Source organism: Esox lucius, chromosome 19, assembly GCF_011004845.1.
Source record: "Esox lucius isolate fEsoLuc1 chromosome 19, fEsoLuc1.pri, whole genome shotgun sequence".
In the NCBI taxonomy this organism is placed as follows: Eukaryota; Metazoa; Chordata; class Actinopteri; order Esociformes; family Esocidae; genus Esox; species Esox lucius.
Window position 1 is genome coordinate 19,626,271 of NC_047587.1, and position 18,798 is coordinate 19,645,068.

Genomic DNA, 18,798 nt, shown 5'->3' on the forward strand with positions numbered 1-18,798 from the left:
ACCTTTTACTGTTTTAAAATCATACACCCATTTAAAATGTTTATTGGACACACAAACGAGTTCATTTTAATGGGTACAATAATGGCATTTTTTCAACTCTGGTCATAATTTCAGGCAATACTATGAACACCCTCAGCCAAAAAGGGGGGCCTTCAAGCGTTTGCGTTGCATAGAAACAGATACTCTCCAAAGCTGTTGCTATAAGAACCAGTTTAACAATGCTGTGATTGTGTGAGCTGTACCTGAGAACATGAAGATGCTAACCAGATGTATCGGTTCATTTACGAGAATGGTTTGCCAACAATAATTAGCTACGTTTTAGAGAGTTATTTTTCGAGACTATTGACAGCAGAAGTAGGTATGTATTCATATTAAAGACGTAGAATATGTCCCTGACTGGATATCATTTTTTATTCGCTAACGTTAGCTAGCTAAACGTAATCTAATCTTACGTTGGTTACCGAAGTAGGTAACTACTGGACTGTACTACCGTAGCTACATTTAGCTATTTAGCTAGCTTAATTAGTGTAGAAACGTGTTGAAAACATACACGTCTCTTTAGCTAGTAAGTTAGTGTAGACATAATTAGAATGGGTTAAGTTAATATTTTAAGTTAATTTATGAAATGACTGTGTATATAACGTTACCTAGCTAGCTGATGCAAATTGGTTAACTTGGCAAGATCCAACAGGGGCTAAGTTAACCTATGTTAGCTAACATGTTTACAGAATCAGACGTGGTGTACAATAAGAGCAGTCATTTTATTAATAAGAGCAATGTTTTATTGCTACCCAACGCTAGCGTCTAGTCACAAAATCTCTTATCTAGCATACTAATACTGGCTAGTTAGTATCTGGTTTAAAATACGATTTTAAAATAAATTTTGCTCAGTGGATATTGTCTGCCGTTGTGAGAGGCTGCTGATTTCCCCATCCTGAAGGTAGGATGGCAGGCGACGCAAGCGGTATTCCTGATCTGGACCAGGAGAAATATGATGCAGATGAACAAGTCAAGATCATCTGCCTGGGTGACAGTGCAGTGGGCAAATCCAAGTACGTCTAGGAAGCGTATGCAGTTATTTTAACATTATTCAAGAAATGTTTTACTGTATATGTTAGCCGGTGCTTACTTTTTTGACCTTGGAGACGTTTTTACCTGCATCTTGTTTTTCAGATTGATGGAGAGGTTCCTGATTGATGGATAGTATCCTTTCTCTGTTGCTCATGTAATTTGGGTTTTGAGTATCACATTATCACAGAAGAAATGGATTCTGGGTGACTGATTTGGTTTGTAGCTTGTCAGCCATCTAGTATGCCAACATTCATTTAGATCAGCAGTATTACAATATGCTTTATTTAGCTGGGTTTTATATCTTAACAATGTTTTTTTATATCTTAACTTAATCTCCAGTCGTCCCCAGCAGCTGTCAACCTATGCCCTGACACTCTACAAATACACAACCACCATTGACAGCAAGGCTGTATTAGTTGGTATGTCAATGTATATATTTGTTACTTAAAAACATTTCCGGTTTAATCTGAAGTGTTGTGAAGGCTATAAAATTGTCCCCAGAGAAATTCTGCAAACTGATCTCTTATTGCTGTGATCTATCAAGCTCCTGTGCACACCAATATCATTAAGTTATGGAGTCATACTCTGACCATAGATAATCTGTTGATCATACCATGTCGGAAACTTGTAACTACTTTATCCTACTGGAAAAAAAGTGCACCTTGACACCTGTCCAACTCTGACATGGAATTAATGCGCATTCTCCCCAAACCCACTCTGTTTGGGTGACTAAGCATTGTTCATGCGGCGTGCCATAAAATGTACGGTCAATATAATTATCACTGTGCTCTCATGAAGTACTTTGTTGACCATATCAACACTTTGGTGCCACATTTTATCATGGAATTACAGATAAATAGATAATGTTAACAACATTTGTTTTCTACAAAATTGTGTAGAAATCTTGCTGGTCTGACTGTCAGTTTGTATGGACCTGTTACCTCATACTCGCTTGTGCTATTCCCCCCACCACCCAAAACCACCCTGGACTAACTAATACTGTTCTGGTCTGGTTTGCTAAGAGAAGCGGAGGAGACAAATTGTGTTGTAAAATTCAGTCTTCACTTCACCTCCTTTACTAAATTATGTAATAATATAGCCACAATCTATGCATGTTCGTTTTATCAGGTATGCTGTTAGCAATATGAACAGTGTCATATCGCCCGATTATTCCAACTTTTTGCATATCATCCTATCAGGCTAATTTAATCATTACCTATTTAGCATTGTATTGATTAATTTAATGTCCCAAAAAGTGTTCATAAACATAGTGAATATAAAGTAGGCCTGTGTGTGGTTTGTGTTGATTTGCTTGGTTTGCCTTGTGTATCATATGCATGTGACCACTGAATTTTTTTTTTACGCTTTGGTATGTGTAAGTATGTGGTAATATTTCACCACTTATAGCACAAAAAACACGACAGATCATCCATAAAAAAAAACACTTTTGTTCTCTAAATACTTCTGATATTGAGTACAGTATGTTCTCTTGTTAAAATACAACCCTGTTTCCAAAGAAGTTGGAACGTAGTGTTAATTGCAAATAAAAACAGAATGCAATGATGTGCAAATCATTGACTCCCTATATTTAATTTAAAATAGTACAATAAAACATGTTGAAACTGAGAAATGTTATTGTTTTTAGAAAAATACATGCCCAATTTGAATTTAATGCCAGTTTATAAAGTTGTGACAGGGGCGTGTTTACCACTGTGTTGCGTCACCTCATCTTTTAACAATACTCTGTAAGTGTTTGGAAACTGAGGAGACCAATTGCTGTAGTTTTGAAAGTGAAATGTATTACCATTCTTGCTTGATATAGGATTGCAGCTGCTCTACAGTTTGAGGTCTCCTTTGTTGTATTTTTTGTTTCATAATGCGCTAAATGTTTTCAATGGGTGACCGGTCTGGACTGAGGGAGGCCAGTATAGTACGAAGACTCTTTTACTACAAAGCCATGCTGTTGTAATATGTGCAAAATGTGGTTTGGCATTGTGTTGCTGAAATAAGCAAGGCCTTCCCTGAAAAATATGTTGTCTGGATGGCAGCATATGTTGCTCCAAAATCTGTGTATATATTTCAGCATTAATGGTACCTTCACATATGTGCAAGTCACCCATGCCACATGCACTAATGCACCCCCATACCATCATGGATGCTGGCTTTTGAACTGCTCGCTGATAACAAGCTGTAGGGTCCCAAAAATCATTTCCAATTTTGATTTGTCAGACCACAGGACAGTTTTCCACCTAATTTCAGTCCAGCTTAAATGAACTCTTGCTCAGAGAATGCGGCTGCATTTATGGATCTTGTTTTGTATCTGGTTTCTTCTTTTCATGGTAGGTTTAACTTGCATTTGTACTGTCGCTGTTTTTGGAAGTGTTCCTGAGCCCATGCAGTGATTTCCAATACAGAATCATGTCTGTTTTAAATGTGCCACCTGAGGGCCCGAAGATCACGTCCATCCAGTGTTGGTTGTTGGCTTTCTCCCTTGCATACAGAGATCTCTCCAGATTCTCTGAATCTTATAATCATGTTCTGTGCCGTAGATTGAGATCCCTAAACTCTTTGCAATTTTTACATTGAGAAAGGTTATTCTTAAATGGTTGCACTATTTGCCCTTGCAGTCTTTCACAGATTAGTGAACTCCTCCCCGTCTTTACATCTGAAAGACTCATCTTCTCTGGGATGCTCTTCGATACCAAATCATGTTACTCACCCATTGCCAATCAACCAAATTAGTTGAGATGTTCCACCATTTTCTTTTTTTAACATCTGTAAACTATGACAATAACATCTGATTACTTTGTAAACTTCAATGCTGCATGTGAACAGTTTGGAGAACTATAAACGTAACATTTTATAACATCAATGGGAAATAGGTTGGAGTGTCCCGTTTGTCTGTAGATACTAACTACGTTGACCTGGTCCTTCTGGTATTTTGTTGCCATGGTATCTGTTGGTTTACCTTCAGTTCATTGTGCTTCTATTTTTCTGGAAGACTTCTGGGATACTGCTGGCCAGGAGCGCTTCCAGAGCATGCACCCCTCATACTACCACAAAGCTCATGCCTGTATCATGGTAAGACTTCATTCTAACAGAACCGTGTGTGTTGTATTGTGTTAACATTACAATGCACTTTCATAGCACATATTATTGACTGTAGCTGTGTTTGTAAAGGTGTTTGATGTACAGAGGAAGATCACCTATAAAAACCTGACTAACTGGTACTTGGAGCTGAGGGAGTACAGGCCTGAGATCCCCTGTGTGGTGGTGGCTAATAAGATAGATGGTGAGTCCAGACAGATGCAGTCATTCTTCACATCTTTTCCCACTCCTACTTAATTGTCTTTTATTTTTACTTTGGTTTCTGTTGTTTTCAGCTGATATGAAGGTGACCCAGAGGAACTTTAACTTTGCCAAGAAGCAGGGACTTCCTTTGTACTTTGTATCTGCTGCTGATGGGACAAACGTAGTCAAGGTAAGAATCGACAAAAAAACTCTCATACACAAAATTACACTCATGCATACTGTATTAACATGCTTACAATGCATAATTAGACATTTGTTGTACCTCTAAAATGTCTGTAGATGTTCAAAGAAACTATCAAGATGGCCGTCTCTTACAAGCAGAATTCAAGTGACTTCATGGATGAGGTGATGCGGGAGCTAGAGGTACCTACTGTCCATATAAACACTCTGATAATACATCAGTGAGATCCAGTTGTATTTGGTGTTATTGTTAATATGCATTGGAGGACATGTGTTGTGTTCGGTCAAAGCCATAATTGCGTGTTAGACATAGAATTTTTATTGATTTCTCAACACTTCTACATTGATGTGGATGCTGCTACAATTCCAAACCACCATGAAGGAATTGTCTAGTAATGAGAGAGAACAGCATACCTGCACCTACAGTAGACCTGGCTCTGTCAGGGTATTCCATTTAGTCTACAGCAGTCCTGGCTCTGTCAGGGTAGTCCATGTAGTCTACAGTAGAGGTTTAATAAGCCATTTTGCAAACATGTTGTGCAAGCAGAATCAGTGTTTAGGAATTATTTATTCATATGAATAAGAACAAGCACTGGTAGCTAATGGATGCACAGCCTACATAAAGGGGAATCAGGTATGAGGAAGCTGTTTGGGTTCTTTTTCCAAGAAGGAACACTGACACTTTTTTTCATACTGTACATGGCAGGGTTATTAGTGAATTGTTTAATAACTTAAACTAATTTATCTATTGTTGTAGCATAGCATAGCAGCATAGCATCATCTTCCGCTTATCCGGGGCCGGGTCGCGGGGGCAGCAGTCTAAGCAGGGATGTCCAGACTTCCCTCTCCCCAGACACTTCCTCCAGCTCTTCCGGGGGGACACCGAGGCGTTCCCAGGCCAGCCGGGAGACATAGTCCCTCCAGGCTGTCCTAGGTCTTCCCCGGGGTCTCTTCCCGGTGGGACGGGACCGGAACACCTTCCCAGGAAGGCGTTCCGGAGGCATCCGAAACAGATGACCAAGCCACCTCAGCTGACCCTATCTCTAAGGGATCGCCCAGGCACCCTGCGGAGAAAGCTCATTTCGGCCGCCTGTATCCGGGATCTTGTCCTTTCGGTCATGACCCAAAGCTCATGACCATAGGTGAGAGTAGGAACGTAGATTGACCGGTAAATCGAGAGCTTCGCCTTGCGGCTCAGCTCTTTCTTCACCACGACAGACCGATACATCGACCGCATTACTGCAGAAGCTGCACCGATCCGTCTGTCAATCTCCCGTTCCATCCTTCCCTCACTCGTGAACAGGACCCCTAGATACTTAAACTCCTCCACTTGAGGCAGGCACTCTCCACCAACCTGAAGTGGGCAAGCCACCCTTTTCCGACTGAGGACCATGGCCTCGGATTTGGAGGTACTGATTTTCATCCCCACCGCTTCACACTCGGCTGCAGACCGTCCAAGTGCATGCTGAAGGTCCTGGCTTGAAGGGGCCAACACGACAACATCATCCGCAAAGAACAGAGACGAAATCGTGTGGTCCCCAAACCTGACACCCTCCGGCCCCTGGCTGCGCCTAGAAATTCTGTCCATAAAAATTACGAACAGAACCGGTGACAAAGGGCAGCCCTGCCGGAGTCCAACATGCACAGGGAACAAGTCTGACTTACTGCCGGCAATGCGGACCAAGCTCCTGCTTCGGTCGTACAGGGACCTGACAGCCCTTAGCAAAGGACCCAGGACCCCATATTCCCGAAGCATCCTCCACAGGATGCCGCGAGGGACACAGTCGAATGCCTTCTCCAAATCCACAAAACACATGTGGACTGGTTGGGCAAACTCCCATGAACCCTCCATCACCCTGTAGAGGGTATAGAGCTGGTCCAGTGTTCCACGGACTGGACGAAAACCACACTGTTCCTCCTGAATCCGAGGTTCTACTATCGGCCGTATTCTCCTCTCCAGAACCCTGGCATAGACTTTCCCGGGGAGGCTGAGAAGTGTGATCCCCCTATAGTTGGAACACACCCTCCGGTCCCCCTTCTTATAAAGAGGGACCACCACCCCGGTCTGCCATCCCAGAGGCACTGTCCCCGACTGCCACGCGATGTTGCACAGGCGTGTCAGCCAAGACAGCCCCACAACATCCAGAGACTTGAGGTACTCAGGGCGGATCTCATCCACCCCCGGTGCCTTGCCACCGAGGAGTTTCTTAACCACCTCGGTGACTTCAGCCCGGGTGATGGACGAGTCCACCTCTGAGCCCTCATCCTCTGCTTCCTCAATGGAAGACGTGGCGGCGGGATTGAGGAGATCCTCGAAGTACTCCTTCCACCGCCCGACGACATCCCCAGTTGAGGTCAACAGCTGCCCACCTCTACTGTAAACAGCGTTGGTAGGGCACTGTTTCCCTCTCCTGAGGCGCCGGATGGTTTGCCAGAATCTCTTCGAGGCCAGCCGATAGTCCTTCTCCATGGCCTCACCGAACTCCTCCCAGGCCCGAGTTTTTGCCTCCACAACCACCCGGGCTGCAGTCCGCTTGGCCTGTCGGTACCCGTCAGCTGCCTCTGGAGTCCCACAAGCCAACCAGGCCTGATAGGACTCCTTTTTCAGCTTGACAGCATCCCTTACTTCCGGTGTCCACCACCGGGTTCGGGGATTGCCGCCTCGACAGGCACCGGAGACCTTACGGCCACAGCTCCGAGCGGCCGCTTCGACAATGGCGGTGGAGAACATGGTCCACTCGGACTCAATATCTCCAGCCTCCCTCGGGATCCAGTCAAAGCTCTGCCGGAGCTCTGGCCGAGTCAAAGCTCTGGCAGAGTCTCCTCTGACAGGAGACTCGGCCAGACGTTCCCAGCAGACCCTTACAGTACGCTTGGGCCTGCCGACTCTGTCCAGCTTCCTCCCCCGCCATCGGATCCAACTCACAACCAGGTGGTGATCAGTTGACAGCTCCGCCCCTCTCTTCACCCGAGTGTCCAAGACATGTGGCCGCAGGTCAGATGAAACGACAACAAAGTCGATCATCGACCTGCGGCCTAGGGTGTCCTGGTGCCACGTGCCTTGATGGACACCCTTATGCTTGAACATGGTGTTCGTAATGGACAAACTGTGACTAGCACAGAAGTCCAATAACTGAACACCGCTCGGGTTCAGATCAGGGGGGCCGTTCCTCCCAATCACGCCCCTCCAGGTGTCACTGTCGTTGCCCACGTGGGCGTTGAAGTCCCCCAGTAGAACGATAGAGTCCCCAGTCGGAGCACTTTCCAGCACCCCTCCCAGAGACTCCAAGAAGGTCGGGTACTCTGCACTGCCGTTCGGCCCGTAGGCACAAACAACAGTGAGAGACCTATCCCCGACCCGTAGGCGCAGGGAAACGACCCTCTCGTTCACCGGGGTAAACTCCAACACATGGCGGCAGAGCTGGGGAGCTATAAGCAAACCCACACCAGCCCGCCGCCTCTCACCATGGGCAACTCCAGAGTGGTGAAGAGTCCATCCTCTCTCAAGGAGTGTGGTTCCAGAGCCCAAGCCGTGCGTAGAGGTGATCCCGACTACCTCTAGTCGGAACCTCTCAACCTCACGCACTAACTCAGGCTCCTTCCCCGCCAGCGAGGTGACATTCCACGTCCCTAGAGCTAGTTTCCGTGTCCGGGGATCGGGTTGTCTAGGCCCCCGCCTTCGACTGCCGCCCGATCCTCTCTGCACCGGCCCCTTATGGTCCCTCCTGTGGGTGGTGAGCCCACGGGAGGGCGGCCCCATGTCGCTCGTTCGGGCTGGGCCTGGCCGGGCCCCATGGGGAAAGGCCCGGCCACCAGGCGCTCGCGAACGAGCCCCAACCCCGGGCCTGGCTGTTGTTGTGATCTGCTAAATCAGTGTTTTTCAACCCTGCTCCTGGAGGCACCCCGCCCTGCATGTTTTAGATCTCTCCCTGCTCTATCACACCTGATTCAAATGATCAGCTCATTATCAAGTCCTTGATGAGCTACGTTAGGTATGTTTGGGCAGAGAGAGATCTAAAACATGCAGGGCGGGTTGCCTGGAAAACTTGGGGATCTCTTGATCCAAGGTCAGGTAGACCAAGAAAGATTTCAGCCAAAACTGCCAGAAGACTTGTTTGGGATTCAAAGAAAAACCCACAGGTAACCTCAGGAGAAATACTGGCTGCTCTGGAAAAAGATGGTGTGGTTGTTTCAAGAAGCACGATAAGATGATACTTGAACAAAAATGAGCTGCATAGTCGAGTTGCCAGAAAGAAGCCTTTACTGTGCCTATGCCACAAAAAAGCCTGGTTCCAATATGCCCGACAACACCTTGACACGCCTCACAGCCTCTGGCACTGTGGAGTGACGAGACCAAAATAGAGCTTTATGGTCACAACCATGTTTGGAGAGGGGTCAACAAGGCCTATAGTGAACAGAATACCATCCCCATAGACAACTATTACAAAAGACTGCACGCTGTCATTGATACTAAAGGGCGCAATGCACAGTATTAAGAACTAAGGGTATGCAGTCTTGAAAATGTTTCTTTGTTGCCATGTTTTGTTTTATGATTGTGCCATTCTGTTATGACCTACAGTTGAATGTGAATCCCAAAAGAAATAAAAGACATGTCTTTTGCTCAGGGGTGTAGGTTTGATTTCAAACACTGGCATAGAGTGGTGACGCCAGGCCGGGGTGCAAGCTGTCCTTACATGGACCCCCCGGGACGAAAAATTGTAAAGCTGTATATACGCATGGAAAGCCGATCCTGAGGTCTGACTGTAGAAACACACAATTTTTTCCCCCAAAAAAAACATTTTTATAGGAGTCAACCATGGGCCCCCACCCACTGGTGCAACCGCACCCCGGATAGCTACGTCTGTGGGGACAAATGTTTTTCCAAACACCCATGTTTTGGAATGGGATGTCCTACCAGCTCATATAGGTGTGATGGTCGGGTGTCCACATACTTTTCCCCAAATGCTGTATGTGCACTGATGGACACATCTCATTGATTCTGCTACAAAAAACACACAAAATACAGCCTTCAGCCATTTCATTTAATATTACTTAGTTTACATATTGTCTATGATGTGTGCTCTTAGTGAAGAGCTACTACAGACCTCTGTATTTCAATGTGTGTGGCTGATCTGTGATCTACATGTACATTTTGCCAGTACTGTACTTTAATTTTCACAACCTCACCTCCTAAGCTCCACCACTCTCATGCATGACAAAAAATAAATAAATATGGGTTACACAATTTTCTTTCCGTTATCCACCCGGTTGACCTTTTCTCCCTGGCTGTCTGATCCTGCTGTGACAAGGACCTTCTCACAGTCACCATCTGATCCTGCTAATATATAGGACATGAAATTGACATGAACAACATGAGCTACATTGACGCCTGCAGAACCAGATGGCAATGTTTGATCTATAAGACCCACATTAGGTTGAAATGCCAAATGCAGCTACGTATGTAGGGAACTACGTTAGCCAACTTTTCAAAAGATCAGCTATTAAGCTAGTTAGTTAGCTATATCTTCTAATGCCTTATAGCTAGCTAGCTATACCACTCACTTTGCCTTTGCATAAAAACATACCGGTTTGTCTTTTCTTGGCTGGTGTCATACGTTGCTAGTTGTGAGTGAGGTGAACCTAGTGTAATGTAGACTTGTTTCTTAGCTAGCGAAATAACGCTAGGTACCAAGCTGATATATATATTTTGCAACTATCATTCATATATAACCTTAGCCTAACTATACCTTACCGGTTTTAGAAAAACACTCTAAGATAAACATCTACCATTTTCAAGAAGTGGGGGGGACATGTCCCACTTGTGTATAATGAAACCTACGCCCTTGGTTTTGCCTGCTCACATGTTTTCTATACAAATGGTACATATAATTAACAATTTTCCAAGGGTATGCAAACTTTTGAGCACAACTGTACCAGGAGCTGGGCCATTACACAAGGAGAGCTGGACAGGGCCGTAGAAGGGCAGCAACCCAGCAGCAGGACCGGTATCTGCTCCTTTGTGACCAGTTTGGCGGTGGGTCAGTGATGGTCTGGGGAGGCATATCCTTGGAGGGTCGCACAGACCTCCACGTGCTAGCCAACGGTACCCTGGATGCTGTTAGGTACCGGATGAAATCCTCAGACCCATCGTCAGACCTTATGCTAGTGCAGGACAATGCCCGGCCTCATTTGGCCAGAGTGTGTAGGCAGTTCCTGGATGATGAAGGCATTGATGCCATTGACTGGCCCTCACATTTCCCAGACCTGAATCCATTTGAGAACCTCTGGGACGTTATGTATTGGTGCATCTGATGCCCCCCAGTTGTGCCAGACTGTCCAGGAGCTCACTGATGCCCTGATCCAGGTCTGGGAGGAGATCCCACAGGACACCATCCACCGTCTCATCAGGAGCATGCCCAGACGTTGTCAGGATTGCATACAGGCACGTGGGGGCCACACACAGTATTGAGTGACATGAGTTGCCATGATGAAAAAGTTGGAACAGCCTGTGATTGTTTACTTTGATATTTGGTGTGAGTTTGAATCCAGACCTTAATCGGATGGTGATTTTGGTTTGTTTGTTTGTATGTCATTTTGTTCTCAACTAATTACACAATGTACTTTAAAGATTTTCATCTTTAATTTATTTCGTTCATTGAGGCCCAATGTGTGATGTAAGTGTTCCCTTAATTTTTTGGAGCAGTGTATAATGTTTCTTCCTCCCTAACTTGCAGAATTTTGAGCTGGAGCCAAAGAAGGACTTGTTAGAGACAACTGAGGAAGAGCTGAAAGCAGAGTCCTGAATCTGTCTGACTGGATATTTATGTGGACATATTATCCTCACAGTATGGACACCCTGTTTTTCCATTATACTGGCATTGTGGAGCTCTGATTGTGACTGAAGCATCAGACAGACACTGGTGATGCTGTCCAGACTGTGCTGCCATACATCTCCAGCCTGGGAAAGTCTTGTCCCGAAGTCTGAGAGACTCAAGTGGTGGATTTGTTATGTTCATGTTATTCACACTTTGATGTCTTGCTATCTTTATATTAACCTTTTGTGTTTGATATCCCAATGGCGGCGCAATGTTTATGTGGAAAACGCTAACCTTTGATCCCTGTGAGAGCAGTGACCTGTAAGAGCTGGGCTAATCTGTTGTAAGAACAAACACTGTAGGATAGAGTTTCTGCCAAAGTGTGTGAAGGCTATTTTCCTGATTGATTGATTGATTGATTGATTGATTGATTGATATTTTCCTGAGGTCAAACTAGAATTTGAAGCGGTGTAAGAGATGGGATGCACAATACCTATATGTCAAAGGGAAACTGTGAATGTGAACTCTCTTTGCCCCTTTCACACTCAGGATGTCTCAACTATAAGGTACCTCCGCATACAGTGCAATCATTTGTACAATGTGAGATGACAGCAGGTGACATGTAAAGGCTGCTATCGTTGCTGTCAGTGTCCAGGTGTAAACCCAGAGCTTTTGTATGTCATGTCTTCATCTTTCATGTATCTTAAACAATGAATGTACCTTTTAACTATAATATAGTTTTAGTGACACTGCACGAAATGGTCAGTGGGGTTTCTATTACTGTGACCTGACCAAGGTTATTATAGTTTAGCATTTTTTATTAGTTTTTATTTTTATTTTGTTTAGACTTTGTCAGTTTAGTTTTAATTAGTTTTTAAAGTGGGTTTGCTAGTTTATTTTATTTTTTATTTTTTGAAAATGCTTAGTTTTAGTGTTAGTTTTAGTCTTTTTTTGTAATATGGGCTATTTGTCAGGGGCAAGATTCAAAAAGGTCAGAAAAAGTATTGTGTAATAATAACTCAACGAAAACTTTAGGGGCAAACTGTTATGATATGTATATTTGGAGCAAGGCACAGATTCACAGATGTTAGCACTCAAAACCTGTGATAACCATGAATCATCATACATTTATGTCTAGCACTAGTTTTGTTATGACCTTTGCCAAGACCATAAATAGATAGAACTCAAAATGCAGATGAAGTTTTTAGCCATCTGATCGCTATTTAGTAGATTTGCGTTAATGTTTTGAAAAAAGTATCTGAAAGGGATAGTTAAAATAATTCCTTCGTTAACACCCTAGAGGCCTACCAAATTCACACCCCATGGAAATTCCTTTAACGTTAACGTTACCTCTTACAAAATCCACACGCCGTACCAAAAATCTAACGTCACACATCTTCTAAACAGAATTCACACTCTATACAAATACCACAGCTGTACAATTTTCACACCCTATTCTAAATTTATACAATAGCCTTCTGCATACTCATCTGGATTGAAGCAGCAAACATTCAGTGTATAAGTAAAAATGACATAACATTATTTAATATATGAATCACAGCTTATAGTGTTTTGACATCAACCACCCAAGTGCATTTTACCTTAAACTTGCGACTAGTTAACTTTCTAAAGAAGGCGCAATCGCTTCTCGGGTAGACATTAACACACTGACAAAGTTATATTCAGAAATGAAAATATTTTTATACCACTTTTAAATGTGTGATTGTGTAAAGGTGTTCACGAGATACCAACCTTTCGCGAACGTGTGTGTGTGTGTGTGTGTGTGTGTGTGTGTGTGTGTGTGTGTGTGTGTGTGTGTGTGTGTGTGTGTGTGTGTGTGTGTGTGTGTGTGTGTGTGTGTGTGTGTGTGTGTGTGTGTGTGTGTGTGTGTGTGTGTGTGTGTGTGTGTGTGTGTGTGTGTGTGTGTGTGTGTGTGTGTGTGTGTGTGTGTGTGTGTGTGTGTGTGTGTGTGTGTGTGTGTGTGTGTGTGTGTGTGTGTGTGTGTGTGTGTGTGTGTGTGTGTGTGTGTGTGTGTGTGTGTGTGTGTGTGTGTGTGTGTGTGTGTGTGTGTGTGTGACGGAGGGAGAGCAGGGAAAGGAAACACACACACACAACTGCGTGTTTTAAATAGCGTTAAAAAAGGAAAGACATTGACAAAGACGAAAACTAAGAACATTTACTCTATTATTTTAGTTAGTTTTGTCAACCACACATTACAGTTTTAGTTAGTTATCGTTTTTTTTGTAATGCCTCGTTTTTATTTTTATTTCAGTCAACGACAATGTTTTTTCCCACCTAGTTTTTGTTTTTTCCCACCTAGTTTTTGTTTTTTCGTTCGTTTTCGTTAACTATTATAACCTTGGACCTGACAAAGCAAAGCTGTGTCAGTGTCACCATAGATTCATTTTAGTGCAGTTGACCAATCAATGTGCAAGTTAGATTGATAGGTATGTGATGTCAGTCAAGCGGAAGTGTTGCAGAAGTACGGAAGAGACCTCTGTAATAAACTTCTAATTTGTAATGCCGTGTATAAAAACATTTTCCATGGATATGCTCTTCCATTCTAACCTATAAACTGATAAGAGCATTGCAATTTAGTCTTTGTTTTTTATTTCAACCCCATCACAAATAAGCATTTGTTTTTATTCACAGCTCAAATGTTAAGAATATATTATTCAAATAAATGTTTTGACTAATTCGACAGTGTCAAGCCAGAATGCAAAATGTCTTCGCCTGAGGATTACAGGTGTCTGTGAACACTGAGCTAGTAGATCACCATCCATGTCAAACCACGGTTGTATGTTAAAAAAAATGTGGTTCTGTCCCGGAGAAAGACAGTTAGCCCTAATTGCTCCCATAGTGTAAATAAGAATGTGTTCTTAGCATACTTACCTGGTAAAAGACTGCATAACTACATTGGCATCATACATATATCTGGATAGTAGAGTGGGCTAAATGACCGATATTTAATGTAAATGTAAAAACACAAGGGCAACTGACATGTCCTGTGTCCAAATCTCTGCAGAGGGACTAATGAGGAGCGGACATCAGGTTCATGTTTTTAATATAAATTTATTACATATTATAACAAACATAGATCTCTGTGGTAGAGCTATCACAGCTGCCTTGGTCGTACTAGCCTTCTTCCCTATCTGTTCCCTTATTGAATGACAGGAGAACCATGATCAAGATTCTCAATGATCGTAATGGCCAGAAAATCTGATTGATTTTCCATTAGTGTTCTTTTCCCAGGAATCTAGTCGATGGCCAGTGGCCACTGTTCTCTCCTTTTCTAGGTGAGTGTAGCCACTGCTACCCTGAGCCCTTTCAGCATGTGTGTTTCAGTAGACATGCTTCATCCTCAGCTGCTAGGTAGAAGCAGCCTAGATATCTCTCCGGCTACTAGATGCTGTTTATTAGGCTTTTATTAACAGCAAAATTACACTTTGAGTATTCCTACAGTCTTAGATACAGCCCTTCCTGTATTGTATCTGACATTCTAAAGAACTGTACACTGGCCCTACTAATCGTGGTCACAGTAACACTGTCTGGTGAACATCTGGACAGCTATAGCACCAAAGTGAACGCTACACTATATTCTACTTAGCTAGGAATCTGACCTTTCACATTTGTACCCCTCAACAAATTCAGCACATATAGTATGGGTGTGCTTTCGGGAGTCATTCCACAAGGCTAGGCTACACTGAGGTTGGAATTATTCCACAGGCATTATCATTTGTTTCAACCAGGCTACAGTTCTGTGTCTGAGGAAGAAAGAGGAGGTTCAGCTGGTAAGGCCCAGACACTGCCTGTGATAGATCTACCATGTTCAACTTCACAGTGCAAACAAGGAGAAAATCCACAATGAAAGAAAAAAAAAAACTTTTAATAATGATAAGATCACTGGATCCAGTGTTGGGTCTACCAGATCACCATGGATTTAAAAGGACTCATGGCTCCCCGTCACCATTTTAGATTGTGCTTTGTTGATTAGAAAAGAAGATGAAGAGGACCGTACGGAGGAACTCGTTGGTGTGAATGATGTCTGTTTCCCATAGCATGGGCTTGCATCTATATAGGCTACCTGTGGCAAACTTTCTGAGGGGTCCAACTCTCTCAGTACCGGTGTGTTTTCTGACCAGTGTGAGTGCACATGCATGCCCACGTCTGTGTGTTTGTGTGTTCATGTTTGTGTGTGTGTGTGTGTGTAAACCCATGTTGTCATCAATCAGTGTCAGCTGTAGAACAACCTTACAGTTAAATCAAGCAATACTTTGATACCTTGTCTCAAAATAGAAATGTTAATAATGCAAAGCTCATAAAATTAGGTCATTTTCCAGGTTTTTTATATATATACATATATATATATACACACACACACACACACACACACACACACACACACACATGTATATACATATATACACACACACACAATATATATATATTCCTTTACAAAACATAAAAACATTTGCAGTTCCACCCCAAAAAGTTTGTGTCCAGGTGGAGAAGCTAAATGAATGTCTGTAGTTCTCAAGATTTCCAGGAGATGGCACCATATTACTGAGTAACAGCTCAACAACATCCAAACTAACCTAGTCCTAAAGAAAAATATTCAATTAAAAATGTTGTCATTTTTGGCACATTTTTCCTTTTTTGTTGGTCCTCCTCAAAATCACGTCATCATATAATACCCCTTAAAACTCTGGAAATGGACAAGAAGTGAGAAATGGAACAGAGGGGGCCTCCTGGTCACATGGAGGAGGTGGAAAGAAGATAGTACCCCTTTCTTTGTCTATGCCTATGTCTCAGATTAAAGCTACAGGCAAACCCTTTCCAGAGCCTAAAGAGGACAGGGTCTCCCACACACACAGACAGGGGCCAAAGAGGACAGGGTCTCCCACACATACAGACAGGGGCCAAAGAGGACAGGGTTTCCCACACACACAGACAGGGGCCAAAGAGGACAGGGTCTCCCACAAACAGAGACAGGGGCCAAAGAGGACAGGGTCTCCCACACAGAGAGACAGGGGCCAAAGAGGACAGGGTCTCCCCACACACACACAGACTGGGGCCAAAGAGGACAGGGTCTCCCACACACACAGACTGGGGCCAAAGAGGACAGGGTCTCCCACACACACAGACTGGGGCCAAAGAGGACAGGGTCTCCCCACACACACACAGACTGGGGCCAAAGAGGACAGGGTCTCACACACACACACAGACTGGGGCCAAAGAGGACAGGGTCTCCTACACACACACAGACTGGGGCCAAAGAGGACAGGGTCTCCCACACACACACAGACTGGGGCCAAAGAGGACAGGGTCTCCCACACACACACAGACTGGGGCCAAAGAGGACAGGGTCTCCCACACACACACAGACTGGGGCCAAAGAGGACAGGGTCTCCCACACACACAGACAAAGGCCAAGGGAAGGGACTGTATGTACAAAACTAGTAAAAAGGTTAAGCTCTGTCTTATTGTTTTGACCTCTCTCTCGTGTCATGGAATATAGATGTATATGAAAGGGTCCTATATAACAACCGTAGACTTGGAGTTCGATGTGTGTGTGCACACTGTGTGTGTGTGCGCGCGCGCGCGCGTGTGTGTGTGTGTGTGTGTGTGTGTGTGTGAGACACAGCCACTACTAGGAATCTCTGATGGTATTAAGGCTACAGCAGACTAACTTCACAGAGTTGGAACTAAAACACACGTCCACACACAGCAGAGAGAGAGGGGACAGTACAGTCAGGTTTCTCCCCCCTTCACAGCATGCATGCCCTGTAATGATGGGTGGTTGGAATGCTAGCACCTTGCTTTGTGCAAATCATCTCCTATAGTAGTTCAGAGTTCATAGAAAGAATAAAATCTGATAACACCTTTTCTCCTCTAGGTGGTTAACTATGCATACATTGCCAAACATTCATATATAGATCTATATATTTTTTAGATTTTCCAAAAGTTATATGAAAACTATCATATGTACATTGCTTGTGATTAATATAAAAAAAGCAAATACTTGTATTTTGATCATATTTACACGGTGTACGTCATTGTGAAAGGACAGAATATATTTAGTTTCTCCTTCTGTTGATGTTCACTCTGAAATTCAGATTAGGCGAGTGAATAGAAAAATCTTCTCAGGTTAGTAATCTGAGAGCTACAAAATCCCCAGTAACATTATTGAAGGGGGAAAAGAACATTAGAAATCAACATAAACCAACAATCAACCCAACACAACAGCCAAAAGGAGGCTGACGGTATGCTAGCGGCCAAAATGATCTCCTTTTCTTTTTAATACGTTGTGCCCCGAAATGTTCCTCTTTGATCAGAATAAGGCCAATAAGCATAAGAGTCATTTCAGTCTGCAGAGTCAAAGGTGAGGGACTCAGACAGTCAGCATTATTCCTACCAGGTGGACATAATGGTCTGTTTACCACCCGCCCGTTCAAAAAGAGATACAAAGGAACGTTTCACAGAGATAGATCGGCCTTATGCGTGGCTCCTTGCCAAGGATCGTAACTGAGCATAATGTTTTAGTGCTGCTTGTGGCTAGTAAAGGTTTCAGTGGTAGTAGTAGAAACAGTAGTCAAAGTAGTAGTAGGAGAAGTATCAGCAGTAACAGTAGTAGTAGTAGTAATAGTGGTAGAAGTATCAGTAGTAGCAGTAGTAGTAGTAATAGTAGTAGTAGCAGTAGCAGTAGTAGAAATAGTGGTAGTAGTAGTAGTAGTAGCAGTAGTAGTAATAGTGGTAGTAGTAGTAGTAGCAGTAGTAGTAGTAGCAGTAGCAGTAGTAGTAGTAGTAATAGTGGTAGTAGTAGCAGTAGTGGTAGTAGTACTAGTCGTCTTAGTAGTAGTTGTAGTAGCAGTGTCCACCTGGGTTGCATTCAGTGGAGTCCAACATTACAGTACTTAGTCGATAGACATGTCTTATAGAAAACAGACATGCATCTCTGTTGCAAAATTACAATTAACTACATATTCTTTACCTACCATTCAAAGCTTGTCTTGTATAATATGGAATCATGTTTACTCTTAAACGTTTCATAATAGTTCTATCATGCTAGTTCTATCAGCAGTATTAAACATGTTGTGTCCTCCCAGAGTGTATGGAACAGTGTTGTTGTGTCAATACACTCACTGGCTCTGACAGCAAAGAGAAGCTACTCACATTACAATTGTTTGATAGTATTTTCTAAACACACTTCTTAAGTCTCCTTACCCATTGCCTCAGATGTAAGTTATGATGCTACCAGTTGTGGTGTGGATGAGGAAAGTGCGTGTGTTCGTGTGCGTGTCTGTAAGCATGTTATTCGTTTGACTACGTGACTGTTCATATGTGTATTATGTCTTTACATCTGATTATGTGTTGAGGTCACAGGGTCACTAGGGTCAACTGGGGTGTCACACCCCTCGTT

At 43.5% G+C, this 18,798-nt stretch overlaps 1 protein-coding gene across 4 annotated transcripts; it reads left to right on the forward strand.

Moving 5' to 3' along the window:
• Positions 1 to 158: 158 nt before the first annotated feature.
• On the forward strand, positions 159 to 12,256 carry rabl2 (RAB, member of RAS oncogene family-like 2). Of its 4 annotated transcripts, none has more exons than XM_010890388.3 (9): positions 159 to 358; positions 892 to 1,052; positions 1,174 to 1,203; positions 1,411 to 1,490; positions 4,073 to 4,152; positions 4,252 to 4,363; positions 4,455 to 4,552; positions 4,663 to 4,746; positions 11,298 to 12,256. In XM_010890388.3, the coding sequence occupies exons 2-9, from the start codon at positions 946 to 948 to the stop codon at positions 11,364 to 11,366; spliced, it is 660 nt and encodes a 219-aa protein (XP_010888690.1). In that variant the 5' UTR covers positions 159 to 358; positions 892 to 945; the 3' UTR covers positions 11,367 to 12,256. The 4 variants fall into 4 exon arrangements, with proteins under 4 accessions (XP_010888690.1, XP_010888689.1, XP_034144004.1 ...); XM_010890387.3 differs by having other exon boundaries at positions 895 to 1,052; XM_034288113.1 differs by having other exon boundaries at positions 917 to 1,052.
• The last annotated feature ends 6,542 nt before the right edge of the window (positions 12,257 to 18,798 follow it).

Bases quoted from the DNA above. Each gene is read 5' to 3' on its own strand.
- rabl2 (XM_010890386.3), top strand. From the start codon at position 268: ATGTATCGGTTCATTTACGAGAATGGTTTGCCAACAATAATTAGCTAC. The intron at 1,053-1,173 runs GTACGTCTAGGA...CTTGTTTTTCAG, and splicing joins AGTGCAGTGGGCAAATCCAA to ATTGATGGAGAGGTTCCTGA. The intron at 4,364-4,454 runs GTGAGTCCAGAC...TGTTGTTTTCAG, and splicing joins GGTGGCTAATAAGATAGATG to CTGATATGAAGGTGACCCAG.